A 17,148-nucleotide genomic window follows, 5' to 3' on the forward strand; every position below is an offset into this window, starting at 1 on the left:
TTAATCCTCTTTAGAGCAATTTTTTTTTCTTCCCCCCGCGTATCCTTATTCTTATGTGCATTTGGTGGAAAGGAAAGCGCTCTTTCGAGTACATATTGGTCTTCCGGCGCAGTTCGGTATTAGTGTGCCATGGAGGTAAACTTCGTATATAAGGAAAAACACCACAGCCGCACACATGTACTCAACAGGCTCCGCCTCTGTCACCGAAGGGTGGTGGGTTGCTTGGATGAATGTATGTACGTATAGCATAGACTTTTGGTGTGGGGATGCTTTCTTCGTAGTGAAGAGCGGGAAAATTGTTTCTCCATGGCGACATGTCATCATCATCGTTTGCTGTGAAATTGAATCGCTCTCGTATGTACGGGTACTAGTCATATTGCAGTCGCTATAGTTAAAGTTAATAAATTGGCCAATTTATCCGCTTTTGTGGTTGCAAATTACAACGCTATACCAGATATAATTAGTGTTCATTGGTTCTAGTTACAGGTTTATTTTAGAATTATGAATCGAGTTTATGTACAGAATGTTTCACTGGTAAATTAGTGCAGATTAAATGTGTTACACTGGGAACAACTAATTTTGTACAGATTGGTTTTTCGTCGCACAGCAAAGTGTATCGAATCTTGCTTACAGCGGATGACTAGATTTCCTACGTTTTAAAACTGACAAGAATTGACTCCACCTACGTCATGTAGCCCTTTTCATCACCTAAAATGTCCACATCACTACAATCGTCGTCAGAATCATTTACATACTCGTCGTCATCATCACTAAGAGCATCTCCGGTTTGATCCAGCATTGTTCGCCGAACCAAGCTGAATGAGGAATTCGTCGAACTGTGATGTAATCCTTTGAGAATTCCACCCATCGGCGGCCCAAGGGCCATCGGTCCGCCAATGGGTTTGGCGCCATTTGACTGCTTTTGGCCACTGTTGCTGTACATTGAGAATGCATTTTTCTCCGTTCCAGAAGCACCAGCGACGCTGTTGAGCCGATTCGCCGTTGAACCACCGGCCGTCGAATGGGTTTGGATGGAAGTTCCAGTTCCAGTGTTGTTTGGCCCTGAAGTAGTAGTGCCGGACCCGCCGGTGGATTCATTGCGTGAAAAGTCCACCGGTTCTGTAATGGAACAAAATGGAGATATTTTAATAAAGGTGTTTTAGATTTTTACAAACACGAATATTTGTGTTATGCTGCCAGAAGATCATGATGGTTCAGTGAGTGGAAGCTTATGTAGAACTCAGGCGAATCTGTCCGCCCCTAAACTCATGCAATCTTATGCCAGATCACTTGACCTCTAAGAAAAAGATATTTCAAAATCACCCGATGAAGGTTCTTCTTTTGAATAACGTTGGACGACGTGCAACAGATCGTTCTCCTGTTGATTGTTTATTATTGGACCCGCGTTTAAAGATACATTTTTAGGGCTTCTCAGTGTGCTACCAGGCCTGTTGGTCGGGTTAGTGCAAACCTTAAGGGGGGCACTGAAATCTTGATCTGACTGACTGAGAAAGAATACCAACCAAATGGGCGCAAAACTGAGACTCCACAAAAGGCACCAGAAGAGTATCGCTTGTTTTCAGGGTTCAATATGAGGTTTAAATGTAAAGCCGATTAGGGTTTTTAGTGTGAATATCTGCTGAAGATTAAAATGCACAGTGGACGGCAGCCGGTAGGTTGTTCCGTAGGAGACGGATATTTTTTTTAGAACGAATGAATGGAGGTACGAAAGTGGAAAGCGGGAACACCGTGTGTTTGATCTTCGTGAAAATAAATCAGCAGTACTGCAACAATATTTAACGTAAACTGATTGATTTTCAGAATGATCTAACACCTAATGATTGCCATTTTTTGTTTTCGATTTTCGTACCGTTGTTCGTTCATACTTAACGCAGAGCGAGTAAAGGCGCTTTAATCTAGGCTTAATAACCAGGGCAAGGTGTAAATACCTTTGTCCTATCCCGTAAGACCAAAGGAGTGACACTGGCTTTCTTGGCATAGTCACTCTCGACGTATCCCCTTTAAACTGAAACGGTCGGTACGGTTGTCCTCGTTTCTTCCTCTTTTAAGATTCAAAACAATTCATTAATTAAATTTTTCACTAAAAGGATAATTTAATTGCCGTTCAATTTTGAAACATCTCCAAACTCTGCACAGTAGACCTGGCCGTTTCAATATTTGTAACATATAAAATATGCTTCAAATAATAATATGAGCTAGAAAAACACTACATAATAACTGCAGTGTTTTCCAGGATGCTTTAGGGTTAGAATAGAATAAAGCCGATTGGGGTTTTTGTTGTTCCTGAAAGCGCTGAAAACTCCTTGTTTGATCTCAAATTTCTAGACTCAGGTGGTTTGCCGCAGCTTTGTACCATATTCTCTGAGTAGCGGCTGTACTCGGGCATGGTAATAGATCACATGGGCTCTCCTCACAATAAGCACATTTTTAACATACAATAGTCATTGTCATGATTCTCAGCGCGTGCGCTTGTCATTGCTACAATGGTCCCTTTGCTGGTATTTAATGCAAAACGTGACGTGCGGTACTCATAACCGCGCAGACAGACAAACCTTACGAAACTAGACAAAGCAATCCCGCCAAAGGTCACCCGATACCTGTGTGATGGGACATAAAATTTTGTCCAATCCTGGGCGATTGTCATTGAAAATCTTCAATTGCTGGATCAAGGGGTCCTTGAAACTTTCTATCCGGTACCTCAGTAGCTCCACGCATAACTAACTTGAAACGGTAAGCACACCGTCGATCTCAACTATGCGATCGGGCATATAGACGCGATAATCTCTCATAAAGAACTTGTCGCCAGTAATGTCTTCTTCTCGCTTTGGACAGAATTTCACAAACGAATGATATTACACACATATCTATAATGAACTTATTTTTAAAATTTCATAAAACTTTAGGGTACTTTTTGTGCTTCATGTTAATGCTTAGATTTTCCGCGTTGCTGTCGACAGATTTTTACAAATTAGTTTCCATGTTTTGTTTTATAACGGTCATATTTTCATGTTTTCGTGCTCGTTTGAAAAATTTTAGTCAACACTTTCAATGCTCAATGCAATGACGACATAAAAAGTATGACATTTGTATTGGTTACATCCAGCGGATTCGGAAAAGCGATGGGTTAACCAATTTGATGTTGTCTTTGTAAAATTGGAGTTCGTTTTCCAGTGTGTGCAATTTATTTTTGCCAGTTTCCGATGCATACTGTTTCAAAATGCTCAGAAATTCAGATATGTATAAAATACATTACTTCCTCCGAATACGCAAATATTATAAAAAGCAGCGTATTGAAAATATAACAATTTTTGTACTAATTTAAGACCTGTGCACTTTATTTTTGCCAGTACTGTATATTGATCTACTAAAACTAGAAGACGGGGAGCATTTAATTTTTGGGAAGATATTTAAAGAAGGAAGGAGAAGGATGGGGGAGGGTGAAGTCTGTATATCAGAGACAGGGGAGAGAAGGTACACAAAGCTAAAAGGGTGGGGGGTTAAGATATTAACTTTAAGTTTCCGGCATCGGAAATCAACGGTAAGGATTACAGATTCGGTCTTCCTCGAGCTGGCAGGGGTTCCTCCAGACGAGGCACAGATGCGGATCGGCAATACACCGCGTTGCGCGTTGGGTCATTCGACAGAGATGTTTTGTGTCGTGGACATATAGAGGAGGTCGCGGCTTGCCAGTACATTTCAAACCGGGACATTGGGTGAAATTCCTCGGGCCCGAAGGTATCCCAGACAATATGTTCAATATCGTGATAACCGTTGCCACAGGCGCAGATACCGATATTTGGAAGCCTAATACGTCGAAGAAGAGCGTGCAGCGTGTAGTGATTGGACATGAATCGAGATATCACACGAATGAAATCCCAACCCACATTTCTCTGATCCAAGGTTTCGTTGATACCTTGGAGATGATAGAATGTAGCCACCGTCCTAAGTCTCCATTGCTCCAAGATGTCTGCGAGTTTTCTAGCGTCCTCCAACGGGAGATATTGAAAAATTCATTGAAGCAGATTGGCCTTTCTTAGATGTCACCTTCTAAAGCCTTAGATAAAGAGTCCGCTTCTCCCATTACCTGGGATGGAGCAATGTCGGTGTAACATATCTTGTTGCAGTCGACTTCTCGAAATTTTCTATGAAAGATGCTTGGGATCACTTGCGGGCGTATGTGATCCGGGATTCCACGAATCTCGTCTTTCATGAATGTGTCGAAGAATACAGTTGAATCGGAAGGAAGATTGACACGGTCGGGATAATATGAAGAAGGATTGATATTTTGTGCCATGTAATCGAAGTACAAGGACATAAATCGGGTTTGAGAATTGAGCTCAAGAAGCCTCTTGAAATTTGCAATTACTAACGGGATGAAGATATCGTATCGGATTAGCAATCTATATAAGAGGTCCCAAAATCGATTTTTCAGCGGAAGCGCTCGCCAGCACTTATAGACTCATCGTATGTGTCGAGTGCATGCAACCCAAAGCAATACGCAAACAACAATACTAGATTCGCTCTAATTTGATGAACGGTATGTTCGCAGCGGAGCGAAAACAGAAACTCCAGTATTACCGACAATGTTGTTGTTTGGTATAGCCTGATCAGGTCTCCTGGGTGGGCACCTCACCATACTCCAGTTATTGTACGGAGAAAGTTGATCCTTTGTTGGCACTTCTGTTTCAGATCCCTAATGTGACATCCCCAGGTTCCGTTAGAGTTGAACCAGACCCCGAGATATTTGAAAGTTGAAACCTGAGCAATAGTTTGACCCATTAATTGAAGCTGTAGTTACGCTGGTTCACGCTTCCTTGAAAATACGACTAGATCAGTTTTCTCCGTAGAGAACTCGATAGGCAGCTGGAGGGTCCAAGCAGACAAATTGTCCAAGTTATCTTGCAATGGTCCTTGCAAATCGATGGCTTTGTGACCTGTAACACAGACCACTCTATCATCTGCAAGCTGTCTTAGCGTGCAGGAATTGACAAGGCATTCGTCAATGTCATTCTCGTAAAAAATGTAGAGAAGGGGGTTAGACATGAGCCTTGGGGCAGACCCATGTAGTTAATTCTTGATGTCGATGAATCACCATGCGAAAAATGCATGTGTTTTTCAGACAGCAAGTTGTTTAGAGTCGGTGAAAAATCATGCTGGTGCAGCTTCTCAGAAAAATTTTTGATAGAAACTGAATCAAAAGCATCCTTTATATCTAGGAAAACTGATGCCATCTGCTCTTTGCTAGCATAAGCCATTTAAATTTCTGTTAAGAGCAACGCAAGACAATCGTTCGCCCCTTTGCCTTTGTGGAAACCAAATTGTGTGTCTGACAGTAAGCCATTTGCTTCAACCCAATTGTCGAGACAAAACAAGATCATTTTCTCGAACAACTTTCGGATACAAGACAGCATTGCAATCGGTCGATACGAGTTGTGGTCGGAGGCTGGTTTTCATGGTTTTTGGATGCCTCCAGTCACGAGGGACAATATTACCCTCAAAAAACCTTATAAATAAATTCAACAAGCATCTCTTGGCAGAGTCTGATTGGGGTAATTCTTAACCAAAAACTAAATTGGTCAACTCACATCGATTTCAGAATCAAGAAAGCTTGCATGGCTTTCGGCGAATGTGGCCGGGCTTTCGGCAAATTTTGGGGACTCAAACCCAGGTATATTCAGTGTATCTAAACAACGATTATTAGCCCAATACTGGCAAACGGGTGCTTTGTGTAGTGGCAGAAGGGAGAAGTCATGACAATCCAATCAAAGTTAAACCATCTTCAGAGGATGGTTTTGATGGCGATGACTGGTGCATTCACGACAACACCCACTGCTGCTCTAAAGGCACTCATGAACATAAAATCACTATGTGTTTCTGAAACAAGAAGCATACCGAAGCGTTCTTGTGGCTTAAGGTCACTGGGCTTTGGAACAGTAACCCAATAGATCATGCAACTAGCCACATAAGACTGTGACCCCAAATGATTACTTAGGATGAATATATACTTTCTCCTAGTGACCTTCCACTCACATGTAGTTTACTTTTTAAAACTTTCAATGTCAAACTTTCTCCTTTTGAGAATGGCTGTCTGGCAGGAGTGACAACTTGAAGAATACGGAGTTTTTTATACTGACGGTTCTTTGTTAGAGGACCGAATCGGTGCTGGAGTCCATTGTCGTGAAATGAGATTAGATCAATCTCATTCCCTTGGTAGATACTGAACCGCATTCCAAGCAGAAATCTGCGATTCTGTGCGGCGTACAATCTGCACTTCAACAGGGCATTTGCAGTAAAAAAAAAATACTTTTGCTCGGACAGTCAGAATACCTTAAAAGCACTTAGTTCGACAGATTCGAGATCGAAATTATTAATCGGATGTCGAACTCAAATCAAAGAACTTACTATTCATTGGTACTCGGTCAATCCGGTATTATTAAAAATGGGCGGACAAATTGGCTAGATCGGGCGCTGCGACTGACTTCATTGCTGTAAACCCATTCTAACACTACTGTCGAAAAGTTGCATAAAGCACAAGATTCGCTGCATCCGAATATGCTAACCATTGACGTAACTTGCAAACTTGCGTTTAAACAAAAACTTTTCTGTCAGATGTAAGTCCGAAAATGTACAGGAATTTGATACATTTTTCCAAGCACAATTGCATTAAGGGTATGAACTGGACATTGAAAACGCATTAATCACACGGCTACTATTCCGAAAGCTGAGTACTATTCATGTGATCTTTGTTAACCCGATTACGGAAGTTCATATCATTTAATATGTAATTGCCCTGCAGTAAAGCAATTGCGTATCCGGATTTTTGGTTCCCATCACGAAAATGACGAAAAACAAATCACGGCAAGGCACAAATCTCCGATCAACATGGGGAACGTGCAATTTGAGCCAGTCGCTACTGATTCCTGATTTCTGGTAATAGTTTTGATCGTCGATAGTAGCATTCTGCCGCACTATGCGACGAGGACTATCCGAGTAGATCGTGACAAAGCTTGTAGCTATATAGAGCGTGGAAACGAGCATCGTTATCGAGAGAAATTCCGCTGTTGGGGAACGCTCAGTCCGAGGACCATCTATTCACCACCGGTGACCAGTGTTGTCATAATCATAATCAAAAAATTAAAAATCAATGATCACCGTCGAAAAAAATCATCGATGATAATCGCTTTCATTATTACCACCTGACATCACAAACCTTATAACTTGATATACAGAGAGTGATGTTGATCTAGTATTCTCGTTTTCAATTTTATGTGCCCGTTGTCACCCATTACTGTTCACGCAACGGTAACCAAAATAAAATCATCACGTGATTGCTACGCATTTGAGTAGAAGAAATTTTATTAAAAAATCGTGAACAATTTTTCTCAGCGTTGGATGATCTGTCTCTAGCTAAACGCTTTCATCATATTTTGTAGGCTCTATTAGTAGAACACACAGCTAATGGCATTTTCGTTTTTGACAATGCACTACACTGGTGTTACACTCACTCAAACTCCCTAACAGCAGAGAAACCGTGTGAAGTTTCCGGGTTTCTAGTGTTTTGGCGGCTTCAGTGATCACGATGTAAGCCCTGTTGGGCGGTTGGTCAACTAAAATCCTAACACTCAAACATGTTTAATAGTATAGATGACATGTACTATTTGTACTATAACGTTAAATTAATATTTTGGTTCGCTGCATACGAGAACATTTTCCCCCTAAACAAATGTCTTGGGCCCTAATTAACTTCCCGCATCTCCCGTTATATTCAGCTCTAGTTGTTCAATCGCAGCTACTGCAAAATGGCAGACGAAACTGATATAGCAGTTTATGCGCATAATAAAATAATCAATATCATCAATATCATCACACATCTTTGATAATTGGTGAGATTGATTTTATCTTTAGATGATTTTATGAGTACGTGTGAAAGAAAAACTTATCACGATGATGAGATCGAAGAAGGCGTAATTGATTTCACATTTTCATTGTATTGCTAAACTCATCCGTGATTTTGCTGATAATAAATATCGAGTAAGAGAATCGGTAGTAATATTATGCGTTACCGATTTTTGATTTTTTAATAATTTCCCAACACTGCCGGTGACTTTCCAATACTGAATGACTCACAGCAGAGAACATCGGTGACATAGTGACGATAGGACAACGAATTAGCAAATCGGAGAAGAAACCATGCGAAGGTGACTGTGAAAGGATGTCAAGGGCTAAAAACAGCAGCTTTGGAGAAAACAACGAACAATAAACACTAAAGAGAAAGTACAAGCGCGCAATCCTACTCGAAGTAATACCTAACGATGGTTCCGGATGGATGAAGATATGGAGAAACGAGAGGTTTAGGTTTACTCGGTAGACACTATAAAGTACAATAACGAGCCACCAGGAAATGTTTCGTTTTAAAAATTTCCTTTAGAAAAAATATGGACATTGTCGCTGTTTGTCGAGATAAGTCTTCGTTATCTGAGCGGTTTCTACGCCTGTCCCTTGAAAAGAAAGGTAAAAATCAAAACTACTACAATCCCCCCCCCCCCCACACAATGGAAAAATTCTGCGTGCGAACCTGTATTTTCCCCTTTGGAAAAGTGATGCAAATAGAAATGAATTTCAATATATGTATGCTGAAATAGTGATAATATAAATTTCTCATAGATCGAAATTCTATATAATCACATTTCGCTTCTACGAACTTCAAAAAGAACATTGATTTGAACCATTCTTGGATATTACGTTGCTCTGGTTCTTGTTAGTGAATTTCCCTGGCATTGAAAATTGCTCACGCAGTACCGCATTCAGCTTTCAAATAGATACACGATCTTAGAGCATAACAAAAGCAACATAATATGATTATTCCAAGTTCGACCAATCTTGAAGACATGCTGCCGTTTCCTTATGTCAGAATTTGGTTCAACGTGAAATAAGACAAACTTTTCCGGCGACTGCTCTTCCCACACCAATAAATTTAACTTTAAAGACGTTCGACTTAATTTAATTTAGCTTCCATCTTACCAGTATTGCTGACCTCTCGTCGTCGCAGTTGCTTTTTGTGTTTCATCCGACGATTTTGGAACCAGGTTTTGACCTGGGTCTCACTGAGACCCAATGCCGAGGCCAATTCCACACGTTCAGGTGTCGATAAGTATCTGTAAAAAATGAGATTTTTTTGTTTGCCTTAAATTAATTAACATATTGAAACCCAATCAATTACAGCAACAAACACGTTACCGGTAGGCTTACCTCTGAGCTTCGAACCGTTTCTCCAGCCCGGTCAGCTGGGGATCACTGAACACGGTCCGAGCCTTTCGACGCCGACAGTGCCGCAAAGCGCTCATACCCATGCCCAGTCCGAGCGCAATGTCCGGGCAGCCACCACCGGGAAACAGAGGAGAGCCGGCAAATAGTCCCGCTGAAGACCAAAAAGGAACACGAAGACCGAAAATCAATTTCGATAGTAATTGAATCAACACAAAACATTTTCCACACACACGTGGTTCCGTGTTTCGCAGTGTGAGTGGAAAAACTTTTTCCTAATCAAATTTGGTGGCAACGAAAAACAATTAACTTACCCTGCGAGAGAAAGTACGGGTCGACTGTCTTGTAACCGCTGGCAGATGGTGCAAGGTAGGCTCCCAGTGCCATCTGTAGGTATCCCGGGTCGCCGTACGGATTGCCCGAATAGATGACACTCGGATTGGGGCTGCTGAAATGTGGACCGGCTGGTCCGGACGCGCTGCCGTTCGCATGGTTGTGGGATATTTTGCTGTACCTGCGAGGAAAAATTGTTCAATATAAGCGTAAAAAATCATTTGAAAAAATTGACACGCGACAGCTGGCGACAATGATATTTGCATATATCTGAATCGATTGATGTGGTTTGAACACGAATTTTCTCCGTATCCGCCTATCATATGGACCAAAACACAGGCTGTTACGTTACAGTTAGACGAATATCCCAACATGAGTTACTACTTACTAAAAGTATTCTCTCGGAGCATTTTTTCATTAAAAAAAAATTATATGCTTTATTATTTGTGAATTAAGAACGTATTAGAATGGATTGTAACGGTACATTTTGTATCTTGTCTTGAAACCGCTTCATATGATATAAGCGTAAAAAATCATTTGAAAAAATTGATGCGTGACAACTGGCGAAATCGACAATATTTCCATATCTGAATCGAATCATGGGGTTTGAACAAGAATTTTCTACGTATCCGCCTATCATATCTACCAAAACACAGGCTGTTACGTTACAGCCAGACAAACATTTTAACATGAATTACTAAAAGTATTCTCTCGCAGCAATTTTTTTTAAATATTTAAATAATTCGCTTTATTATTTGTGATAATTATTACGTTCTTAGTATTAGAATGGATTGTAACGGTACATTTTTGTTCTTGTCTCGAAACCACTCCATATGATGAAATACCAAATTTCACACCATTTGTTCCACTGTCCTTTTTATGGTAGCAAAACTACATTAATTTGAATAACCTCGAATCTCACTATAGAAAAGTTAAAGTTCTTACTATATTTTGAAGAGATGAATCGCAGTTTCAAAATTATGGTAGTTTCATTGTATGCACGCTGTTCCCTATCTCACCCATTTTTCACAATGCAGATCACTGATATAATCTGATGCATAGTTATCATCTCACATTTCTTGTTAAATTGCTTGTGGAATCAGAAATTAAATGGAAGTATTTCTGCTATGAAAGAAGACAAGAAGTACCGTGGATCTTACTTACCTTGTGCCAAGCGAATCGTGGGATTCAAATGATGGTCATGTTCTTAATACCCATTTTCGGAATATTTCGCGAGTATAAGTCAATCTATTTTTACCATTTTTTTATTAACCATTTTTGTTAACGACCTATTGAGTCAATTTGTCAACAGTTTTTACGGCATTTAATTAGCAAGGGACTGGAAGGTGAAGTATATTTTTCAATATTTAGAGCCATAGTACTCAGGGGTGAGCAAGGTGTTGAAGGGTTTAGAAGTTTAGAAAAGCGTGAAAAGGTCATATATGCAAGCTTAGGTCGGTTCCGACAGCATGAAGTAACAAGTTACTTTACGCTTGTCCGGACATTCCGTAGACTCAGGTGATTCGCATTTCTAATGCCAAAAGACCCTGACTCCTACGGTAGCAGACAAAAAGTTAAGTCGCCGGTGAGCTCTATGCTTGCATATATGATCCTTCCACGCTTTTCTAAACTTTCTCCCTTCAACACCTTGCTCTCCCTTGAGTACTATGGCTCTAAATATTGAAAAATATACTTCACCTTCCAGTCCCTTGCTAATTAAATGCCTTAAAAACTGTTGATAAGTCAATCTGTTTGATGTCTTCTAGTTGTTGTAACACTGGTGATGAAATGTGTGAAGTGTAGTAGCCCCATAATGGAAGCATGTATTTTGAAAAGCTGCATAATCCCGTCTACGTAGCTTTCAAAAGTGGAACGATAAATCCACGTGAAATGACTCGTGCATGCATACTTGCAAATATAGCTATTTGCACATGTCTTATATCTATCTTCAGAACTTGTAGGGGCGGTGGGGAGTTGGGAGCTTCGATTATTTTTAACTCAACAGCAGCAGCACGTGGAAGCAGCCATCGTTGACGAATTAACGCAGCGAGGTAAATAAACGTTTTCTTCATCATTCCCCGTTTTTCAACAAAAATTAGTTTCTTTTAAATTAAATGGTTTGTTGAACTTTTCTGTTTGCCACATTTCTTACGTACGCCTTGAAACTGCTTTCAGATCGAGACCAACTCGTGGCTAGAGTGTTCAGGTGAGTTTTTCTATCGACGTTCGACCCTGGTCTTGTTACTGGGCTAGCCGGCCATCACTCACACATACAAAAGCGGATACTTACGGATAATGCTTATTTTATGCCGCTCAAAATTCTCTCCAATTTATCATCACACAATAAATTTATCAGAAGTGCTCAGCTGCCCAGAGATTTTAATACTTTTTAGCCCATCGCACTAACTTACGTATACACCTACCATCCAAATGCTCTTCCGTTTGATTTTTTAAACTTCAACAAAATGGGACAAATGTTATGGAAGTTCTATGGGTTTCACCAGAGTTTCTGCATACTTTGAAGAAGTTGTGTGCTACTCAGAATAGTTCTGCAAAGCCCGGCGAAGCATGTCAAATCCAAATAAATCATAAATCAATCGTTAAAATCAATCAAGTATGAAAAAATCCTACAAGCTTTAGGGTAGTCCTACAAGTTTCAGGAAATTCCGTTAAATTTCGGGAGATTGCTAACTCACAAGAAGATTTTTAGAACTTCAAACAATTTATACGACAGTTACAGTTATTTGTCAAGCTTAAAGTATCTTAGTGAACTTTATTTTATTTCATTTATTGTTCCATCTTTGGTGCGAGGCACCACACAGACTATTCCTTAACCTAAAATAGTTACAGTAGCAATTCATACATTTAATTACACATCATACAATTATAAACAAAACAAACGCTTAAAACAAATTAAAGTGCTCATGGAATTCCCATAAGGATGACCTTCGAAGGTCGCATGGAATTTAGGAAAATACTTCAAACTTCAGAGAATTTCTGTGCAAACGATTTATATAAACAGCTCGATTCATGATTTAAAAAAAATATTTTAGCAATCTCGGGCTAATTCTGCAAGTTTTTGAAAACTTAGTAATATTATAATAGTTTCATTATATGTTGGTAGTGGCTATTGGCTATTTAGTAAAACTTAATTCAATTTTAAGAAAATCATACGATCTTAAGTAAAATCTTTAAATTTAACGAAGTACTACGGCAAGAACTAAATTAGGAAAGTCAGACGAATATAATGAAATCTCTGCAAGTCTTACTTTCTCTAAGAAAATCTGTAAAATTTTGAGAAATGAACATGAAACAAGATTTTAGGTAATTTTGAAGGTATATTAACTATCTAGTATGATGATAAAACAGTGTGTCAATAATCGATCTTTAAACACTATGTACATAAAAATTGAGTGCTGAATTTCATACATTTTAGGAGATACAATATTTTGAATGGAACTAGCGCTTCGATGAAGGCTCATACTATTCACAGAGATGGATAAACGCAGCCAACAATTATTGCTCAATACTTCGTTTGTGATCCTGTGTGAAAATGTACTGTAATTATTACACGGACAAAATATACGCAACGACTATTGATTTTAGATGGCCAAATCCTAGTAACAATTGAGGTTTTATGGCGTTCTTGGAGTCTTTCTTAAAACTTAAATTGTACTTGTAATGTGCCATAAAACTTAAATTGTTGCTTGGGAACTCAAAGAATTCAAAGAAATCCTATGAAATTCAAGAAAATCCTACAAAAATAATAATAAATTTGGGAAGTGCTCAATGAAAAGCTACCAAATTTAAAGAAGTTATCCGATAGTAAAGGAGATCCGACAGTATTCCGAGAAGAAGTAATTGGTTGCATTTTTTTTCAAATTTCAGACATCAAGGAACTGTACGGCACCAAGAAAATGTTTTAAACGTCATTTCTAACCATTCTGGTTGATGGTAACCAAAACTTTCTAAAATTACTAGATAGAAAGTTATGGTTTCCATAGGAAAGGATAAGACAGTTTATTACAAATTTTAGTGACTATTTAGTGATAAATAATATTTTTATAAAGTTTCATTAAATATTAAACATAAAAAGTAATATTTTGAAATTTATTATTGTGATTCCATATTACGTACATTTCGAGAGTACGTAAAAGTAAATGAAGCGAAGGTGTACGTACTATCGAGGTATACCTGTACTCCTACTCGTGAAAAACTTTTTATTTTGAACCACGCACAAAGATTCAGCATGATTTTGACCGTTTATATGATAATCCCGCCTTAAATATTATTTAATAATTATTTGATGTAAATATAAAAAGGACACGTGGTTCAGCAAAACTAAAGCTTTGAGCCGTGATAGACAAAAGAATGAAAATAATGAATAATGAAATTCTATCTTATATGCTTGGATGAAATGGATCAGTCGTATTTCAGTAACTATTCATAACAAAAATCAGCCAAAAACTAATTTGGTTCAAGAATAAGACCATCGAATAAAATAGCAATTCGATTTAAATATGTTTAATTTGTCGCATTGACAATCTCATTCATTTTCTTAAAATTGATGATATCAGCATTTAAAAAAAACATTAATTATTTCAAATAAATAACCTTAAACCGCGCCACATTCTTTATCGTCATAATGGATAATTGTGTTCGTGACATTCTCCGGAAGCATTAGTTTAGTGGTGCAAATGTTTGTTTATACGAATCAAACGATTCCACTGTGACAATTTTTCACTAAAAAACACAATAAAATGTTCGTAAATCACTAACCTTTCCGCTTGTAATGTTTTCCTGTAATCCTCTTCACTGCTGCCAACCACACAGTTCACATTCTTCCTATTGCCAATATTGTTGTTGCTAGCACTATTTATCACGTTGTTATCACCCAAATTACTGCTATTATTGTAACCGTTGATGGTCCTGCTATTATTACTAAACTGCGGCACTTTTCGAGTTCCCGCGCAGGAGTCCAATGAAGCACTACTGCTATTGCTTCCGCCACTATCAATCACTTGTGAGCCAGGCGATACTCCTTGGAGCTTGGTATCTCCGATAGACTTTACGTTGAAATTGGTACTGCTACTGTTATTATTGTTATTATTTCCGGCTCCGTTCTGAAACAGAATATCCTCAATCGAAAATGGCGTTTTAGACGCAATGGTAGCTCCTGGTGTACTCCCAGTGATTGACGTCGGCGATTTGTGTGGTTCCTTGTAGGAAACAACCGGATGCAGAGACATTTTACCACCGATGAGTTTAAGTTGTTTCTCGAGATGATCACTGGGTCACAACCGTTCACAATCATATGTGCTTCACTTCACTGGTAACAAGCTGTCCCTTTCTCCTCCGGATTGGGCGGGTTTATCACGGATGCTTTCAGACCGAATGACGCTAGCGAACTGAGCGGCGCTCCAAAACCGATAACCGTTCTAATCGATGCTTTCCGAAGGACGTTTAAAAGATTTATGAAGCCCCGAGATTTTAATGTGGCTAGCATCACATCACAACGCAAATTCCTAACGATGCATGTATGAAGCAATTCGCCACCCTCCCGTACCAATCAGGCGCGTGACTGCCTCGTTAACTTGCTATGATCGTCGTACGTATAGGTACATACAGCACCAATACACTGCAAACAAGGATATTTTGCGGTGCACAAGCAAAGACCGTTCACGCTTGTTATCACATCGGTCGGCTGCTAGGAGCACCTAACGATCTTGAATGTGTACATACCTACCTAGCTAGTGCGAGAGCAGCCCACCCTTCTCAAGCAAACCGGATGGAGGGTAAAAGTATACTACTTGCAGAACACACCCCCTCCAGCGCGTGCGATGTTTCCGTCGTCCTGGTGACATGATGTTTCGCTGGCCACTCGCGAAAGGATGTCGTTTGCAGGTTATGCACCACCACCACACTGCGATGCTGGCAGCTCACACACCAGCACATAAGAGACGCTTGTAGAAAAACTGTGCTGCTTTTTTTTTTTTTTTTTTTCATACGTTTATTTGACACGGCATTTGCAATAGCTTTTTACGCCAGTTTCTTTTTTTACATAGCACGTTACAAAAATCCTTAAGACTAATTTTAACTATACTAGTACTTTGTCTAAAACTAACACTGAAATCACTTTATTGTTTGCTTTTTTCCTTACATTGTTGTATTTCATACTGATCTAGTATTTTCGGGTGTATTTATTTACTTTTTTTTCTGTTATTGTCTAAATTTAAAAACTAAATATTCTAGGTTCCTTTAATTGGTGAATGATTAGCCTTGGATGAGAGTATGAGGAGATGAATTTAATTAAATTTTGACAGACGCTGTTTTTAGAAAATGATAGATAAGTTCCATGTATAGAGGATCGCGATACGCCAGGATGTCTCTAACAGGAACATGGATTGGTCTTCCTCGGACTTGTAAAGAATCTACTAATTGTGATCTGGCTTCACGATATTCAGTGCAGGACCAAACAACATGCTCAATGTCATGGTAACCTTCTCCACAAGCACAATGATTACCCTCAGCGAGCCCAATACGACGGAGATGCGCATCTAAAGTATAATGATTGGACATGAGCCTAGACATCACACGGATGAAGTCCCGACTTACATCCAATCCTTTGAACCATGCCTTCGTTGATACTTTAGGGGTAATTGAGTGTAGCCATCGTCCCATATCTCCATTGTCCCAAGATGTTTGCCAACTAGCAAGTGTCCTCTGTCGAGAAGCGCTATAAAATTCATTGTAAGCGATGGGTCTTTCATATATTTCACCATCTAGTGCACCAATCTTGGCTAAATTATCAGCTTTCTCATTGCCCGCAATAGAGCAATGGGCGGGGAGCCACACTAGGGTAAATTTATAACATTTTCTTGTCAGGTTACTCAGAGATTCTCGTATCTTCCCCAAAAAGAATGGATCGTGATTATCAATCCTCTTTGAGCGTAGAGCTGCAATTGTGCTGAGACTATCAGTGAGGATAAAGTAATGGTTCGGGGGTAAAGTATTAATTATTTGCAAACTATAGTGAACTGCTGCTAGTTCCGCTATATAAACAGAGGCGGGTTCTGCAAGTTTGAGAGAAATTGAAAAATTATTGTTGAAAATACCGAAACCAGTGGCCTCACTGATTCGTGACCCATCAGTGTAAAACATTTTAAGGCAGTCTATGTGTTGATATTTACTTGTGAATATTTTAGGGATCTCCCGCGAGCGTAGATGATCCGGAATTCCACGAATCTCTGCTTGCATGGACGTGTCGAAGAATAAAGTGGATTCAGGAATATCTAGTATATTGACGTATGTGGGAACATACCTAGCAGGCGTTATTTCTTGTGACATGTGATTGAAATACACTGTCATGAATCTGGTTTGGGGTTGAAGCTCGACAAGTCTTTCAAAATTTTCAATTACCAGTGGGTTCATAACCTCACATCGAATAAGTAAACGAGAAGAAAGATCCCAGAATCGGTCTTTTAAAGGAAGAACTCCCGCTAGTACTTCAAGACTCATCGTATGGGTCGA

General features: G+C 39.4%; 1 protein-coding gene across 1 annotated transcript; it reads right to left on the reverse strand.

Annotated features, from left to right (window-relative positions):
• Nucleotides 1–414: 414 nt before the first annotated feature.
• On the reverse strand, nucleotides 415–15,331 carry LOC131682761 (brain-specific homeobox protein). Its single transcript, XM_058964478.1, has 5 exons — nucleotides 14,398–15,331; nucleotides 9,600–9,799; nucleotides 9,271–9,439; nucleotides 9,043–9,176; nucleotides 415–1,119 (listed from the first exon to the last, which is right to left on the reverse strand). Exons 1-5 carry the CDS (start codon nucleotides 14,865–14,867, stop codon nucleotides 683–685), a joined length of 1,410 nt encoding a protein of 469 aa, XP_058820461.1. The 5' UTR covers nucleotides 14,868–15,331; the 3' UTR covers nucleotides 415–682.
• Nucleotides 15,332–17,148: the final 1,817 nt, after the last annotated feature.

Source organism: Topomyia yanbarensis, chromosome 2, assembly GCF_030247195.1.
Source record: "Topomyia yanbarensis strain Yona2022 chromosome 2, ASM3024719v1, whole genome shotgun sequence".
NCBI lineage: Eukaryota > Metazoa > Arthropoda > Insecta > Diptera > Culicidae > Topomyia > Topomyia yanbarensis.

Coding starts and splice junctions, on each gene's coding strand:
- LOC131682761 (XM_058964478.1), bottom strand. CDS start 14,867: ATGTCTCTGCATCCGGTTGTTTCCTACAAGGAACCACACAAATCGCCG. Junction 9,440..9,599: donor CCCGTACTTTCTCTCGCAGG/GTAAGTTAATTG, acceptor TTTGGTCTTCAG/CGGGACTATTTGCCGGCTCT. Junction 9,177..9,270: donor AAACGGTTCGAAGCTCAGAG/GTAAGCCTACCG, acceptor CATTTTTTACAG/ATACTTATCGACACCTGAAC.